The 19,716-nt window shown below is 36.4% G+C and overlaps 1 protein-coding gene across 1 annotated transcript in view; it reads right to left on the bottom strand.

The window, feature by feature from the left end:
• Window positions 1-2,678: 2,678 nt before the first annotated feature.
• EFCAB2 (EF-hand calcium binding domain 2) overlaps window positions 2,679-19,716 on the bottom strand; it is a 68,016-nt gene continuing 50,978 nt past the window's right edge. Inside the window, exons 4-7 of the mRNA XM_053711041.1 lie at window positions 11,512-11,591; window positions 8,445-8,487; window positions 7,844-7,910; window positions 2,679-2,967 (exon numbers count right to left, since the gene is read on the bottom strand). Of these exons, the coding sequence (XP_053567016.1) occupies window positions 2,852-2,967; window positions 7,844-7,910; window positions 8,445-8,487; window positions 11,512-11,591 (306 nt within the window). The 3' untranslated portion in view covers window positions 2,679-2,851. The remainder of the gene's footprint in view (window positions 2,968-7,843; window positions 7,911-8,444; window positions 8,488-11,511; window positions 11,592-19,716) is intronic.

Genomic DNA, 19,716 nt, shown 5'->3' with positions numbered 1-19,716 from the left:
TTTAAAGGGACATGAGTTTTTTTTTCTTTCATGATTCAGATAAAGAATCCAATTTTAAACAACTTTCCAGATTTACTTCTATTATTTAATTTGATTTGTTTTCTTGATATCCTTGATTGAAAAGCATTCCTAGGTAGGCTCAGGAAAGCAGAGCTTGCGCTGATTGGTGGCTACACATATATGCCTCTTGTCATTGGCTTATTCATGTATCAGCTAGCTCCCAGTAGTGCTTTCTTCAATAAAGAATACCAAGAGAATGAAGCAAAATTGGTAACAGAAGTAAAATGAAGTTGTTTAAAAATATATACTCTATCTGAATCATGAAAGAAATATTTTGGGTTTCATGATTGTTTAACCCCTTAATGACCACAGCACTTTTCCATTTTCTGTCCGTTTGGGACCAAGGCTATTTTTACATTTTTAAGATGTTTGTGTTTAGCTGTAATTTTCCTCTTACTCATTTACTGTACCCACACATATTATATACCGTTTTTCTCGCCATTAAATGGACTTTCTAAAGATACCATTATTTTCATCATATCTTATAATTTACTATAAAAAAAATTATAAAATATGAGGAAAAAATGGAAAAAAACACACTTTTTCTAACTTTGACCCCCAAAATCTGTTACACATCTACAACCACCAAAAAACACCCATGCTAAATAGTTTCTAAATTTTGTCCTGAGTTTAGAAATACCCAATGTTTACATCTTCTTTGCTTTTTTTGTAAACTATAGGGCCATAAATACAAGTAGCACTTTGCTATTTCCAAACCATTTCTTTTCAAAATTAGCGCTAGTTACATTAGAACACTGATATCTTTCAGGAATCTCTGAATATCCATTGACATGTATATATTTTTTTTTAGTAGACAACCCAAAGTATTGATCTAGGCCCATTTTGGTATATTTCATGCCACCATTTCACCGCCAAATGCAATCAAATACAAAAAATCGTTCACTTTTCACAAATTTTTTCACAAACTTTTGGTTTCTCACTGAAATTATTTACAAACAGCTTGTGCAATTATGGCATAAATGGTTGTAAATTCTTCTCTGGGATCCCCTTTGTTCAGAAATAGCAGACATATATGACTTTGGTGTTGCTTTTTGGTAATTAGAAGGCCGCTAAATGCCACTGCGCACCACACGTGTATTATGCCCAGCAGTGAAGGGGTTAATTAGGGAGCATGTAGGGAGCTTTTTGGGGTAGTTTTAGCTTTAGTGTAGTGTAGTAGACAACCCCAAGTATTGATCTAGGCCAATTTTGGTATATTTCATGCCACCATTTCACCGCCAAATGCGATCAAATTAAAAAAAAACGTAAAATTTTTCTCAATTTTAGGTTTCTCACTGAAATTATTTACAAACAGCTTGTGCAATTATGGCACAAATGGTTGTAAATGCTTCTCTGGGATCCCCTTTGTTCAGAAATAGCAGACATATATGACTTTGGCGTTGCTTTTTGGTAATTAGAAGGCAGCTAAATGCCACTGCGCACCACACGTGTATTATGCCCAGCAGTGAAGGGGTTAATTAGGGAGCATGTAGGGAGCTTTTTGGGGTAGTTTTAGCTTTAGTGTAGTGTAGTAGACAACCCCAAGTATTGATCTAGGCCAATTTTGGTATATTTCATGCCACCATTTCACCGCCAAATGCGATCAAATTAAAAAAAATGTAAATTTTTTCTCAATTTTAGGTTTCTCACTGAAATTATTTACAAACAGCTTGTGCAATTATGGCACAAATGGTTGTAAATGCTTCTCTGGGATCCCCTTTGTTCAGAAATAGCAGACATATATGGCTTTGGCATTGCTTTTTGGTAATTAGAAGGCCTCTAAATGCCGCTGCGCATCACACGTGTATTATGGCTAGCAGTGAAGGGGTTAATTATGTAGCTTGTAGGGAGCTTGCAGGGTTAATTTTATCTTTAGTGTAGAGCTCAGCCTCCCACCTGAAACATCAGACCCCCTGATCCCTCCCAAACAGCTCTCTTCCCTCCCCCACCCCACAATTGTCCCCGCCATCTTAAGTACTGGCAGAAACTCTGCCAGTACTAAAATAAAAGGTATTTGGCCCTTTTTTTTAAAACAAAAGAAGAAGCATATTTACATATGCTGATGTGTAGGATCCCCCCTTAGACCCCAACCTCACTGATCCCCCACCAAACAGCTCTCTAACCCTTCCCCTCTGCCTTAATGGGCGCCATCTTGGGTACTGGCAGCTGTCTGCCAGTACCCAGTTTTGTACAAAATGTGGCTTTTCTTAAAAAAAATTCCCTTTTCTGTAGTGTAGCTTTCCCCCCCCACCAAGACCAACCCCCAACCCCTTCCAGATCCCTTAGATTGTCCGAAGACTGGATTCTGATTTGATGATGATTTGAAGAAGAAGGCAGCTACATAACGGTGGGGGGAGTCCGGCTGCCATATTTACCCGGTATTACACAAGTTACCGAAAGTGATTACTACAGAAGCAAGGCGGCATGGCAGGAGGGATATACTGCAGGCGGATCTTCGGTTCTTATATTTCTAGCACAAATAATGTTAAGGGAAGTGTTGAATGTCCCTTTAATATGTTGTGTTCTGCGGTAAAAGTTTAAAAGTTGTTAACTTTATATAGAGTTCTGCTAAAAACATGCTGAAAAATTTCAGAGTAAATATAAATAAGAACAATATGTTTACATTGCAGTTATCTCTTTAATACTGAGTTTGTGTTTTTAAACCTCATAATGTAATACTGATACAGGATAACCAATATATAAGTCAAACAGGGTAAAAAGTAAGGGATCCATCCACGTTGTGATGCGTTCGTCACTGGTTGCTTTTAACAGAGCCAAAGGGAAGTCATCTTCAGTAGTCTTCTATTGTCATCATTGAAGCATATTCTGTATATGGGACAATATTCTTATCAGGGTCCACAGCAGCAGATATCATTTCCTCAATTTCTTCTTGAGTAAAAGGTTCCCCTAGGATTTAAAATATAGGTGTAGTAACACAATTATAAATAACCATGAGAACAACTCAATGCTAAAACTACCCATTTAGGGTTAGATTACAAGTGCAGCGCTAATTTATGGCAGGCCCGTAAACGTGCAAATTTGCCCATTTACAGGCACACAATAAATAACCAGCCATTACCAGTGGCTGGTTATTGCTACCGCAAGCTCAAAAAGAGGTTAGACCTCTGGTTAATTATTTAAATGTGCCCCAATTTCCCCCAAAATACAGTGTAGTGTGCCTTTTTTAAAATAAAAAATAAGAGCGTTTAAAAAAAATAATCCCTGCACTAAGCAGTTTTTGGGGGCTACAGTGTGCGGTTGTGGGGCACTGAAAATTGCCCTTAGATAGCGGTCTATGGAAACTGTGTGCTCCCTTTAAATATATATGTACAGTATATGCTTATATACATATATATTTAGGTTTTAACCCTTTCGTGACAGTGTAAAAGTGTCTACATCGGTACACCTGTTCCGATGTAGACAAATTGAAACTACGCGATCGTGCATACGATCGCGAGATTTCAATTATTGGATCGCATCTGGGGGGCGTCCCTACAACCCTAGGAACGCCCTCCAGACCGCGATCAAGTCCTTGAAGCGCAGAAGGCTTCAGGACAGCCGTTTGATATGACGTTCTATTCCGTCATAACGGCTTTAAAGCCCAGTGTAAATATGACGGAATAGAACGGCATAACGGCGTTAAAAGGTTAATATGTGTATACACATATTAACACGTAAATATATATGTATATATTTGTATACATATATATTTATTTTTGCTGCACAATTTACCCCCTTCTCTGCGCTAGTTCTCATGTCGTGTCTTACAGCATGAGAACGAGGCTCCCATTGGATCCTATGGAAGCTCACTCTCACGGAAGCGATATTTTGCACTCAATTTATAATCTAGTCCTTAATATATGAAAAATATATTCTTACATGACAAAAACATATCAATAAGGTTAAATGTATAAATATAGTGTATGTGCAGAGAACTGCCTAGCTGTCTGACCTACAGAATCAAGCAAAGATTATTATGTGCCCATAATTATCCAAACAATCTTATGTATGTCCTTGGCTGGCTAGAAGATAAAATAGACATATACAAACCGCTTTGCAATACTACTAAAAATGGTCCGTTAAAAAAAAAAAGAATAAAAACATTAAACTTGAGAAATGTTACATATTACTAAAATAAGCTCATGTTTAACTAATGATTACCCTGATTCAGCCCCTTTCTGTAAACAGTGCAAAGTCATTACCTGTGTAATATACTGTAGCTATCACTAATGTTCACTAGAGGGGGGGAGTCCCTTTTGTAAACTTTAAGGAATCATTCTATAATAGATTCTTAAGTGGAACAACTCATCAATAAAGTATTTTACTGTCAAATACTCAATAGATATAAAAGTGCTTTGAAGTAAGGTAGCAAAATAAACAACTTTCTCAATCACAACCTAGATGACTTCACAGACAGAGGACAAAAACATTACAGTAACCAGCAAATAAAATTCAAAACAGCAGCAGCAGATATATGTTCAAATGTTCCTGAATTTAAGTTAAAACAAGCATACTACGTTAAATATTGATTTTCAAATGCTTAGAAGATTTAGGGGTCAATTTATGAAGCAGCGGATGCTGCTTCCAACCCACTCCGCTTCAGGTCCGCCTGAAGCGGAAGTTAAGAAGCAGCGCTCATAGGACCGCTGCTCCATAACGCGTCTGCCACCTCTGTGGCGGCAGACAGCAATCAGCCCGATCGGATATGTTCGGGTTGATTGACACCTCCTGCTAGCGGCCGATTGGCTGCGAATGTGCAGGGGGTGGCATTGTACAAGTATTTCACTAAAGATAGGTTTGTATACGTGCGCTGACAGCTGGGGGATATGGTATAAAATTAATTGTATCTACAATTAAACGATATATATATAGAAAAAAACTATTATTTATTATAAAGGAAATAAATAAAATAAATAAATCTCATATATTATACTATACACTTATACAGTGCATCAAATAAAATAGTGATATTCACCTAACATATGATATGACTGGTCATCTAAATGTTAACTTATCTTATAAATATAAAATCTAAGCGATATAAACAATTACCACCTTATATGTCAACAATGGCAAATAAAAACAATATAAACAGTTTCCACCTTATTTGTAAATAATGGCAACTGTATAGCACTCCTGTGCATGATGACCAGATATAAGCTTGATAGTCAATTGTTATGCTAATACGAAAAGACTAATATATACTGTATATAGTGAGTCCAAGGATGTATATAGCCTTTTTGTTGTGGATAGTAGATACAATCTCTTTCATAGACAGACTAGTTTGCACAATGTAAAGTCCTTTAATAAGGATACATGTTGAGATTTCTTCGTTAAAATCCTTGCTTGCAAATTGTATAGGATTATATAGCATGCGATTGCAACTTGTAGGAAATGTCAATTGTAGGTACTAGTCCACATATGTGATAAAGTTAAGATGTTGTAGTTATACTTCCAATTGCTGGATATGTGATTACGTTACTGCCGAAAAGATAACCCAAAAGAGAAGATCCACACTCACAGGCTGTTACACCTCTAGAAATGCTTGTGCAATTTATCGATGTACTGCGGACATGATCGGCTACAGCAGTAAATCGGCCCCATTGGGTTAGAGTACAAGTGGAGCCTCGTTTCTCACTTAAATTATTTACAAACAGCTTGTGCAATTATGGCACAAATGGTTGAAAATGTTTCTCTGGGATCCCCTTTGTTCAGAAATAGCAGACTTTTATGGCTTTGGCATTGCTTTTTGGTAATTAGAAGGCTGCTAAATGCCACTGCGCACCACACGTGTATTATGCCCAGCAGTGAAAGGGTTAATTAGGGAGCTTGAAGGGTTAATTTTAGCTGTAGTGTAGTAGACAACCCAAAGTATTGATCTAGGCCCATTTATATTTCATGCTACCATTTCACTGCCAAATGCAATCAAATAAAATAAATCGTTCACTTTTTCATAAACTTTAGGTTTCTCACTGAAATTATTTACAAACAGCTTGTGCAATTATGGCACAAATGGTTGTAAATGCTTCTCTGGGATCCCCTTTGTTCAGAAATAGCAGACATATATGGCTTTGGCGTTGCTTTTTGGCAATTAGAAGGCTGCTAAATGCCGCTGCGCACCACAATTGTATTATGCCCAGCAGTGAAAGGGTTAATTAGGTAGCTTGTAGGGAGCTTGCAGGGTTAATTTTAGCTTTAGTGTAGAGATCAGCCTCCCATCTGAAACATCACACCCCCTGATACCTCTCAAACAGCTCTATTCCCTCCCCCACCCCACAATTTTCCCGCTATCTTAAGTACTGGCAGAAAGTCTGCCAGTACTAAAATAAAAGGTATCTTTTTAATCCCCCCACATATTTACATATTCTGCTGTGTAGGATCCCCCCTTAGCCCTCAATCTCCCTGATCCCCCCCCCCCCAAACAGCTCTCTAACCCTCCCCCTCTACCTTAATGTGTGCCATCTTGGGTACTGGCTGCTGTCTGCCAGTACTCTGTTTGCCAAGAATAATGTTTTTTTTTTCTGTAGTGTAGCTGCCCCCCTCAATAGCCAACCCCCCAACGCCTACCAGATCCCTTAGATCAAAATCCCCTCCCTCCTCTCTCCCACTTTGTGTCCAAAAAATGTTCCATAGCGTAGCGGTTCCCACCTGCTCCAGCCCCATGCACGCGCCCGCCCCACCCCCCGTGCACACGCACCATGTGCGCCCCCGGTGGCCCCGCACGTGATCCCGCCCCCCTCTGATGGCAACCCAACATCGATGGCTGCCTATCCGCCTCGCACATCGGCTCCCACCCACCAACGATCGTGGCCATCAATGTCCGATGCAGAGAGAGCCACAGAGTGGCTCTCTCTGCATCTGAATGCTAAAAACTGTTATTGCAGGATGCCTCAATATCGAGGCATCACTTCAATAACAGGAAAGCGGCTGGAAGCGATCAGGATCGCTTCCACCGCTTGAAGGAACCAACGACGTACAGGGTACGTCCTTAGTCATTAAGGACATTTTTTGGTAAGATGTACCCTGTACGTCGTTGGTCCTTAAAGGGGTTAAAGGGACACTAAACCAAAATATTTTCTTTCATGATTCAAGGAGAGAATACAATTTTAAACAACATTCCAATTTATTTCTATTATCTAATTTGCTTCATTCTTTAGATATCCTTTATTGAAGAAATAGCAATGGACATGGGGGAGCCAATCACACAAGGCATCTATGTGCAGCAACCAATCAGCAGCTACTGAGCCTATCTAGATATGCTTTTCAGCAAAGTATGTCAAGAGAATTAAGCAAATAAGATAATAGAAGTAAATTAGAAAGTTGTTTAAAATGGAATACTCTTTTTAAATCACAAAAGAAAAAATTTGGGTTTCATGTCCCTTTAAGGTTATTTGTCAGCGTCTTTCTGACTCATAACAGCGCTGCCGAGTTTGTATTTTAAATTTTTGAAATATACTTCCATTGCCAAAATTGCTCCTAGTAAAAGTTGTTACAGCTTTTTAGCGGTATACGCACATATACTGTTAGGGCCCATGCACTAGTATTCAAGCTCAGAGACAGTGGTGTGTTGAGTTGTAAAGACAGATTACAAGTGGAGCAGAATTTAACGCTCCCGCTTGCTCGCTAACGCCGCTAGAATTAGGCTTTTTATGTGCGTTGGGTAGCGGTTATATTACAAGTTAAAAGTAAACTGTATACAAAATATTTACAAGATGTGCTATAGACTCTATAATAAAGAATGTGTTGTATATATAATTAGAAAGAAAGCGTTTTATTACTTTACCTTCTTCAGCCATATACTTGACAAGTTCATCTTTAGTTAGATATCCCTTTCTCTTTTCATCTAATACCTGCATGATTACAAAGATAAAGCATCAGATCACACTCTGAAAGTGTGTCCAAAGGGTGAAAATATTTTTACAAAATTCTCTAGACTATCCATGGTACTTTTTTTTTAAAAATATTTAAAGGGACATTAATGAATTCTGCTATATAGGTAGGTAGGCTGTGTGTTAGTATCTGCAGCACTATATTGCGGCAGTTTTACAAGAATGTTTTTGACTTTGTTATACATTGTGAAAACACTGCTGCCACCTAGTGCATAAAAACATTGTTGCAAAAATGCTGTTATATAGTTCTCCAGATATGTGCATGCTACCTACCTAGGTATTTGCTTCCAGAAAGAATACAATAAAAACAAAAGAAATTTCATAACAGAAGTACATTGTAAACTTTTCTTTTTTTTTCATTGTATGCTCTATCGGAATCATCAGAAATTTTCTTGGGTGTCGTGTCCCTTTAAATTTTTAGCACACTAAAAAAATAATTGTTACTAACTTCCTTACTCTTTAGCCCAATAACATAAATTTACAATTTGTACTAACCTCAAATGCTCTGAGAAGAACATCTTCAGGAACTGGCCGGTATCTATAAATCAATAAGTACAAAATACATATTATCATAAAAAAATGAACATAGTAAACATAATATACTATCTGCCAAACAGGGGAGAAAATATGGCAGACTGCACAAGTTTGAACCCTTTTGTCTGCCATAGTGGTCGGTGGTTTCATATGAATCATTAAATTACATTTTGTGCGATTACCCATATTTTTTAGTTAGCAAATCATTATGACAAACACAGTCACAATATCATATTTTCTTTATTTTTTTAATCTTTTTGTCAGGTTTCATAAATTTTAAATATTTTTTAGGCTAGAGAAAAGTCAGGATCAGATTAAAATATTTAACTCTTTATTAATGTAAAGCTTTTAAATGGACAGTCTACTCCAGAATGTTTATTATTAAAAAAGATAGATAATTACCCATTCCACAGTTTTGCACAACCAACACAGTTATATTAATACACCTTTTACCTCTGTGATTAACTTGTATCTAAGCCTCTGCAGACTGCCCCTGATCTCAGTGCTATTTACAAAATTGTATTTTAGCCAATCAGTGCTGACAGCACAGTGTTTTCTATATCACACAGCACTGTTTTGCTGTGAAAAGCTAATAAAATGCACCGAGATAAGAGGCGGCCTGCAGAGGCTTAGAAAGAGGCAGACATTTAGAGTTTTAAAGGTTAAAAAGTAAATTACTTGTTACACAAGAATATTTAGGACTAGATAACAAGTGGAGCGCAGGGTGCACTATCCATATCTTAGTTTTGCGCTTAATAAGGTATAGCAAGTGTATGGTAAAATAGTTTTACCAAAAATGTTAGTGCAGTATGTCAAAACACATGTAAAACATATTAAAATAAAGAATTTCACTCATATTTATACATAGTAAAAATAAATGTTTTAACAGTGCTCTATACGACAAGGTGTTGGACTAGGAAGGGCTCAAAATCGATATATGTGGATTTGTATGAGTAAATTATGAGTAAATTATTTGTATATATGTTTGAACATTTATATGTGCACACATCATACATATATACATACATATGTACACATACATGCATACACATACATATGTACATATACATACATACATATACATAAATACACATACATATGTACATATACATACACACATACATACACATACATATGTACATATACATACACATACATACATATGTACATATACATACATATACATATGCACATATACATACACATACATACATATACATACATATACATACATACACACACATGTACATATACATACACATACATATGTACATATGCATACACATACATATGTACATATACATACACATACATATGTACATATACATACATACATATGTACATATACATACACATACATATGTACATATACATACACATACATATGTACATATACATACATACATATACATACATACGTACATATACATACACATACATATGTACATATACATACACATACATATATACATATACATACATACACATACATACGTACATATACATACACATACACATACATATGTACATATACATACACATACATATGTACATATACATGCATACATACACATACATATGTACATATACATACATATACATACATACATATGCATACAAACATATGCATACAAACATACACATACATATGTACATACACATACATACACACATACACATACATATGTACATATACATACATAAATACATACACATACATATGTACATATACATACATATATACACATACATATGTACATATACATACATACACACACTCATACATATACATATGTACATATACATGCACATACATATGTTCATATACATACATATACATACATACATATACATACATACACACATACATATATACACATACACATACACACACATATGTACATATACATACACACACATATGTACATATACATACATACACATACATATGTACATATGCATACATATAGATACATACATATGCATACATATACATACATACACACATACATATGTACATATACATACACACACACATACATACATATACATACACACATATACATACACACACATACATATGTACATATACATACATATATATATATATATACACACATACATATGTACATATACATACATACACACATACATACACATACATATGTACATATACATACATACACACATACACACACATACATATGTACATATACATACACATACATATGTACATATACATACATATACATACACACATACACATGTACATATACATACATATATATACATACATATGTACATATACATACATATATATACATACAAATACATATGTACATATACATACACACACATATGTACATATACATACACATACATATACATACACATACATATATACATATACATACACATACATATGTACATATACATACATATATATGTACATATACATGCACATTCATATTCACACACACATACATATGTACACATACACACAAAGCAGAGGATCGGCTTTATGTTTACCATAACGTAAATGTAAGTATTTTAAAAATAAGCGTCTTTGTAAACTTTAATGAATTAAAGTGCCCCTGTTTTTAAGATTATTTTTTGAGCACACAATTTTAAATACATTTCCAATTTACTTCTGTTAGAAAATTTGCTTTGCTCTCTTTGTATCTTTTATTGAAGAGTAAAACTAGGTAGGCTCAGAAGATCTCAGGAGTGTGCGCATGTCTTTAGTACGCTATGGCAACATTGTATAACAAAGCTACAAATAATGTTGCAAAACACTGCTGCCAGAGTACTAAAGACACGTGCACACTTCTGAGCCTACCTAGTTTTACTCTTTATTTAAAGACACCAAGAGAACAAAGCAAATTTGATAACAGAAGCAAATTAGAAAGTTGTTTAAAATTGCATGCTCTGTCTGAATTATAAAAGTTTAATTTTGACTTTACTGTCCCTTTAATTGCAGACTGTATCTACTTTAATGAGAGCCCCCTGCAGACCATTTGTCTTATACCTTCTCTCCATTAAGACTTTAGTCATCATTGGGAGGAATTTTTCAAATCGGATATATCCAGTTGGTTCCTCTTCCTCTACCTGAAAAGACAAAAATAGTTCATAGCAAATAGTATACTACTATATATATAAAGATATTAGATAAATGATATTAAATGATATAGCATAAATTACTTAAAATTACATTAAACACTTCGTGATTTTGTGAAAATGTTGCTTTTCCCATGCTTCCAAGAGAGACTGAAAAGCAAATTCTGTAACCTGCAAATGTTGCAAATCAAATAGCCGGTTTAAAGGGACACTGAACCCAAATGTTTCCTTTCGTGATTCAGATAGAGCATGACATTTTAAGCAACTTTCTAATTGACTCCTATTATCAAATTTTCTTCATTCTCTTGGCATCTTTATTTGAAATGCAAGAATATAAGTTTAGATGCCGGCCTATTTTTAGTGAACAACCTTGGGTTGTTCTTCCTGATTGGTGGATAAATTCATCCACCAATAAACAAGTGCTTTCCATGGCTCTGAACCAAAAAAATAGCTTAGATGCCTTCTTTTTTTAAATAAAGATAGCAAGAGAACAAAGAAAAATTGATAATAGGAGTAAATTATAAAGTTGCTTAAAATGTCATGCTCTATCTGAATCACGAAAGAAAAAAATTTGGGTTCAGTGTCCCTTTAACCCCTTAACCCCTTAACGACCAAGGACGTACGCCACACGTCCTCAAAAAAAATGCAGTTAATGACCGAGGACGTGTGGCGTACGTCCTTGGTCTGGAAAGCAGCTGGAAGCGGGTGGGAACCGCTACACTACAGAAAAAAAAAGTTACAAGTTAAAAACACAAATACATTAAAATGCAATCTAAGGGTCCTGGAAGGGGTTGGGGGTTGGTCTCGGTGGGGGGGGGGGGGGGGGGGGAAGCTACACTACAGAAAAGGGAATTTTTTTTTAAAAAAAAGGCACATTTTGTTACAAAACTGGGTACTGGCAGACAGCTGCCAGTACCCAAGATGGCGCCCATTATTGCAGAGGGGAAGGGTTAGAGAGCAGTTTGGTGGGGGATCAGTGAGGTTGGGGTCTAAGGGGGGATCCTACACATCAGCATATGTAAATATGCTTTTTTTTTTTTTTTTTTTTTTTTAAAAAAAAGGGCCAAATACCTTTTATTTTAGTACTGGCAGAGTTTCTGCCAGTACTTAAGATGGCGGGGACAATTGTGGGGTGGGGGAGGGAAGAGAGCTGTTTGGGAGGGATCAGGGGGTCTGATGTTTCAGGTGGGAGGCTGAGCTCTACACTAAAGCTAAAATTAACCCTGCAAGCTCCCTACAAGCTACATAATTAACCCCTTCACTGCTAGCCATAATACACGTGTGATGCGCAGCGGCATTTAGAGGCCTTCTAATTACCAAAAAGCAATGCCAAAGCCATATATGTCTGCTATTTCTGAACAAAGGGGATCCCAGAGAAGCATTTACAACCATTTGTGCCATAATTGCACAAGCTGTTTGTAAATAATTTCAGTGAGAAACCTAAAATTGAGAAAAAATTAACGTTTTTTTTTTTATTTGATCGCTAAAAATAGCCTTGGTCCCAAACGGACAGAAAATGGAAAAGTGCTGTGGTCATTAAGGGGTTAATGACCACAACACGTTTCCATTTTCTGTCCGTTTGGGACCAAGGCTATTTTTACATTTTTGAGGTGTTTGTGTTTAGCTGTAATTTTCCTCTTACTCATTTACTGTACCCACACATATTATATACCGTTTTTCTCGCCATTAAATGGACTTTCTAAAGATATCATTATTTTCAACATATCTTATAATTTACTATAAATTTTTTTTATAAAATATGAGGAAAAAATGGAAAAAAACACACTTTTTCTAACTTTGACCCCCAAAATCTGTTACACATCTACAACCACCAAAAAACACCCATGCTAAATAGTTTCTAAATTTTGTCCTGATTTTAGAAATACCCAATGTTTACATGTTCTTTGCTTTTTTTGTAAACTATAGGGCCATAAATACAAGTAGCACTTTGCTATTTCCAAACCATTTCTTTTCAAAATTAGCGATAGTTACATTAGAACACTGATATCTTTCAGGAATCTCTGAATATCCATTGACATGTATATATTTTTTTTTAGTAGACAACCCAAAGTATTGATCTAGGCCCATTTTGGTATATTTCATGCCACCATTTCACCGCCAAATGCAATCAAATACAAAAAATCGTTCACTTTTCACAAATTTTTTCACAAACTTTTGGTTTCTAACTTAAATTATTTACAAACAGCTTGTGCAATTATGGCACAAATGGTTGTAAATTCTTCTCTGGGATCCCCTTTGTTCAGAAATAGCAGACATATATGACTTTGGTGTTGCTTTTTGGTAATTAGAAGGCCGCTAAATGCCACTGCGCACCACACGTGTATTATGCCCAGCAGTGAAGGGGTTAATTAGGGAGCATGTAGGGAGCTTTTTGGGGTAGTTTTAGCTTTAGTGTAGTGTAGTAGACAACCCCAAGTATTGATCTAGGCCAATTTTGGTATATTTCATGCCACCATTTCACCGCCAAATGCGATCAAATAAAAAAAAAACGTAATTTTTTTCTCAATTTTAGGTTTCTCACTGAAATTATTTACAAACAGCTTGTGCAATTATGGCACAAATGGTTGTAAATGCTTCTCTGGGATCCCCTTTGTTCAGAAATAGCAGACATATATGGCTTTGGCATTGCTTTTTGGTAATTAGAAGGCCTCTAAATGTTGCTGCGCATCACACGTGTATTATGGCTAGCAGTGAAGGGGTTAATTATGTAGCTTGTAGGGAGCTTGCAGGGTTAATTTTAGCTTTAGTGTAGAGCTCAGCCTCCCACCTGAAACATCAGACCCCCTGATCCCTCCCAAACAGCTCTCTTCCCTCCCCCACCCCACAATTGTCCCCGCCATCTTAAGTACTGGCAGAAACTCTGCCAGTACTAAAATAAAAGGTATTTGTCCCTTTTTTAAAAAAAAAAAAATATATATATATTTACATATGCTGATGTGTAGGATCCCCCCTTAGACCCCAACCTCACTGATCCCCCACCAAACAGCTCTCTAACCCTTCCCCTCTGCAATAATGGGCGCCATCTTGGGTATTGGCAGCTGTCTGCCAGTACCCAGTTTTGTAACAAAATGTGCCTTTTTTTTTTTTAAAAATGCCCTTTTCTGTAGTGTAGCTTCCCCCCCCCCCCCCCACCAAGACCAACCCCCAACCCCTTCCAGGTCCCTTAGATTACATTTTACTGTATTAGTGTTTTTAACTTTTAACTTTTTTTTTTTCTGTAGTGTAGCGGTTCCCACCCGCTCCCGCCCCGTGCACGCGCGCTCCCGTGCGCGCCCCCGTGCGCGCCCCCGTAGCTCCCGCCCCCGATCCCGCCCCCCTCCACTCCACACAGAGCATCGATGGCCGCCCACCCGCCTCCCACGTAAGCTCCCACCCACCAACGATACCGGCCATCGATGTCCGGTGCAGAGAGGGCCACAGAGTGGCTCTCTCTGCATCGGATGGCCAAGGGGGGTTATTGCAGGATGCCTCCATATCGAGGCATCACTGCAATAACCGGAAAGCAGCTGGAAGCGAGCAGGATCGCTTCCAGCTGCTTTCCAGACCAAGGACGTACGCCACACGTCCTCGGTCATTAACTGTATTTTTTTTGAGGACGTGTGGCGTACGTCCTTGGTCGTTAAGGGGTTAAGCAGTTTGGAGCATATTTGTAAACTAGGTAACAGATTTTGGGCTAGATGTCGAGTGGAGCGGTAGTTTGCGTTCCTGCTTGTGTGTTAAAGGGGTATGAAACAAAAAAATATATTTTGTGAATTGTGATTGAGACAGAACAAACAATTTTAAAAAAGTTTCCAAACTGCTGCCATAAAGTGCTTGAGAAATGGGTTGGCTTTTAAGCTTACATCCCTGTTTTTCAACAAAAGACACTGAGTACACAGAAAAATTTATAATAGAAATTTATTGAAAAGTTGTTTAATATTATGTGCTCTATCTGAATCATGAAATAATTTTTTTTGGTTAGGTAGCACGTGTATTACAAGTTGAAAGTAAAAAGGTTTCACACGAGCCAAATTCTGAATATCGCGACTGTAATAACGTATTCCCCCAAAGACTTTGATAGAGCACGAAAAGTGGAACAAAAAACTAACACTATTTTAGCAAGCACAAACTCAATCACATTTTCTCAAGTGCGCTACCCTGACATGAAATATTAATATTTCACATTCCAATGTTCTTCACATAGAAGAGTATATTCTATTTATTCTTAAATATATATATATATATATATATATATATATATATATATATATATATAATATTTCTCTCTCTCTCTCTCTCTCTCTCTCTCTATATATATATATATATATATATATATATATGATTGTATTTTGCTACAATATATATCTATACCTGTGTGTGTGTGTGTGTATAATATATATATATATATATATATATATATATATATATATATATATATATATAATTATATATATATATATATATATATATATATATGAATATCTATTTAAAGATACTTATTACATATTCCCCTATGTGAATAACATTGTAATGTGAAATGTTTATAGTAAATGCACAGTTAAACACTTTATTAAATATGAATATTGCATAAATATAATTTTTTTATGTTTTCAGCTACTTGACTGCAAGCGCTACAATGCACTTATACATATGTCTATATGTGTAAGCATATGTATTTATGTGCATGTCTGTAAATACATATATACACATATAAATACAATATTTAGTGGAATAACCCTGATTTTAAAACGCAGCCTTCATGCATCTGGGGATGCTCTCCATCAGTCTTTCACATTGATGTTTGGTGACTTTATGCCACTCCTGGAGCAAACATTCAAGCAGCTCAGCCTTGTTTGATGGCTTGCGAACATCCATCGTCCGCTTGATCTCATTCCAGAGGTTTTTAAAGGGGTTCTGGTCTAGAGTTTGGGTTGGCCATGACATGGTCTTGATCTGGTGATCCTCCATCCATACCTTGATTGACTTGGCTGTGGTATGGAGCATTATCCTGCTGCAAAAAACAATCCTCAGAGTTGGGGAACATCGTAGATAAATCTGCTCAATTCCTGCCCCAGATCATCTCTGATCCTCCACCAAATTTTACAGTGGGTGCGAGACTGTGGGTGGCTTGAAGGCCTCTCCAGGTCTCCATCTAACAATTAGATGACCAGGTGTTGGGCAAAGCTGAAAATCGGACTCAAGAGAAGATGATCTGGAATCGGTCAGATTTATCTTTTTGAAGGATGCATGAATCATGTCACGTACATGGTTAAAGTAAACTTGCTTCCTTCTACTCTGACAATGTTCCCCAACTCTGAGGATTGTTTTTTGCAGCAGGACAATGCTCCATACCACACAGCCAGGTCAATCAAAGTGTGGATGGAGGATCACCAGATTGGCCAGCCCAATCTCCAGACCTGAACCCCATTGAAAACCTCTGGAATATGATTAAGAGGAAGATGGATGGTCACAAGCTATCAAACAAAGCTTGACTTTTTGTACCAGGAGTGGCATAAAGTCACCCAACAGCAATGTGAAAGATTGGTGAAGAGCATGCCAAGACACATGAAAGCTGTGAATGAAAATCAGGGTTATTTCACCAAATATTGATTTCTGAACTCTTGCTAAGTTAAAACATTAGTATTGTGTTGTTTAAAAATGAATATGAACTTGTTTTCTTTGCATTATTCGAGGTTTGAAAATACTGCATCTTTTTTGTTATTTTGGCCCGTTCTCATTTTCTGCAAATAAACATTCTAAACTTGAATAAATGACAATATTTTTTTTTTTGGAACTTGGGAGAAATGTTGTTATTAGTTTATAGAAAAAAATAAAAAATTTAATTTTACTCAAACACATACCTATAAATAGTAAAACCAGAGAAACTGATCATTTTGCAGTGATCTCTTATTTTTCCCCAAAACTGTATATATGCCACAACACCAACAACAGTTTCTGTACTTAGAGGGACTTAATATGTTAGAGCATTTTATTATTGTACTGTATATAATTATGTTTAACCCACTTGAAAAGAGGTTAAGCACATATGTAAAGTCAGCTCCAGTGCAGCAAGGCACTACTGGGAGCTAGCTGAACACATCTGATGAGCCAATCACAAGGCATATGTGTAGCCAAGCAGTGCTGTGCTCTGCTATTCTTGTGGCTACCTGGTCTGCTCTTCAACAAAGGATATCAAGAAGTAAATTTCATAATAGATGCAAATTGAAATGTGTCTTAAAACTGCATACTATTTCTGAACCGTGAACATTACATTTTGACTTTCATGTCCCTTCAAAGAGATTACACTGTCAATTTTGTACCACAAGATGGCGATAATGTAGAACAGTTGTGTCTGGCTTTTGTGCTACTAAATACTAATACCACATTTCTTTCAGTTTCTGGCATGGTCAGGGAAAGCTCTGTGATAAAACAAAAACAAGTTGTATTTTTATTCCATAGAGGAAAATATATGTGTAAATTTTTATTTCTTTAGTGCTGTTTAAGTGCAGAACACTTTATAGTTTTTATAATACAAATGCTCTATGTGCTTTTTTTTTTTTTTTTTTTTAAGAGTTTTTATTGAAGTTTCAAAAAGCACAAAGAATACAAAATACAACATTTGCCTAATCATACAATTAACATTAGAGTACAACACAAGAATTGAGACACCCATCATATCTGTTAGGCCAGTAGAGGAGTAACTGAACTAACTCTATGTGCTTTTTAAATGGAGAGCAAACAAACACAACAGATATTAAGAATCTGCCCTGAGTAGTTTTCATTCAAATTAGTATAAGGGGAGACTTGTACAGACATAATTTGCATGTCATTGATTGTGCAACAGAAAAACAATGCAGTAAATAATGACACAAACTAATGCTTTTCCCCACTAGAAACAAAATAATATAAGTACATTCTATTTAGGGCATAGTAAAAATGGGGTCAGTATTTCCCATGATGCTGAGGCACTCTTTAGGCTTTCTGAGCATCATGGGAAATGTAGTTCCAAAACATCGGAGGGCCCAAGGTTGCTGACCCCTAGTAATAAGTATATTTTTTAGGATGCCGCCAAAACAACATAAAAGTAAAGTCCTGTCATTTTTCTACCACTAGGTGGCAACAATAATTCACAGTTGTGTCTGGCTCTTCTACTTCTAAATACTAAACACCCCCCCAGTTTCTAAAGTGTTTAAAGGCAGCTCTATGATTTCAAGGCCCAAAACAAATACTTCTCATTGTTATTCCATATAAGAAAAAATATATATGAATCTTATATATATATGTATAGTGCTGCTCAAGTACATAGCACTTTATAGTTTTGATAGTTCAGAAAGGTATTGCACTAAATAGAGAACACACAGAACAGCTAGCTTTCAATAGTGCATAACTGCTCCTGAGCCTACCTAGGTATGCTTTTCAACAAAGGATACCAAGAGACCAATGCAAATTAGATCATAAATGTAAATTGGAATGTTGTTTAAAACTACATAATCTTGCTGAGTCATGAAAGTTTAATTTTGACTTTACTGTCCCTTTAATTCAAAACTAACAGGAAATGCACCTTTGTGTAACACTACTACTTAGTTTCCTATTACGGTTAATAGGGATAGCACTTGCAATTTTATTGGCTGATGTACAAGTATCCAGAAGTCTGAGAGAACAATCTGTTTTATGCACCACAGGTTCATTTGCTTGGAAAACTGTAATACATTTAAAAAGTCTTTTAGATTGACCTAACAAGGAAAATGAGCAATTGTCTTGTATTTTTATACTACTGTTTCTATGATTGTGTTTGTATAGTATGCAAAACAAAACAGCCTATTTAAATAGTTTAGGCATTTTTTTCATTTCACATTTAAAAGTATGTTGAGTCATAGGGGGATATTTAACAAAGGTATGTCGGACCTGATCTGACAGCGCCGATCAGGTCCGACATACCTCGCTGAATGCGGAGAGCAATATGCTCTCCGTATTCGGCATTGCACCAGCAGCTCTTGTGAGCTGCTGGTGCAACGCTGCCCCCTGCAGACTCGCGGCCAATCGGCCCCCAGCAGGGGGATGTCAATCAACCCGATCATACTCAATCGGGTTGAATTCCGGGGATGTCTGTCCGCCT

The sequence above is a fragment of the Bombina bombina genome, chromosome 4 (genome assembly GCF_027579735.1).
Source record: "Bombina bombina isolate aBomBom1 chromosome 4, aBomBom1.pri, whole genome shotgun sequence".
Taxonomy (NCBI): domain Eukaryota; kingdom Metazoa; phylum Chordata; class Amphibia; order Anura; family Bombinatoridae; genus Bombina; species Bombina bombina.
This window is presented reverse-complemented; position numbering and strand designations above follow the sequence as displayed.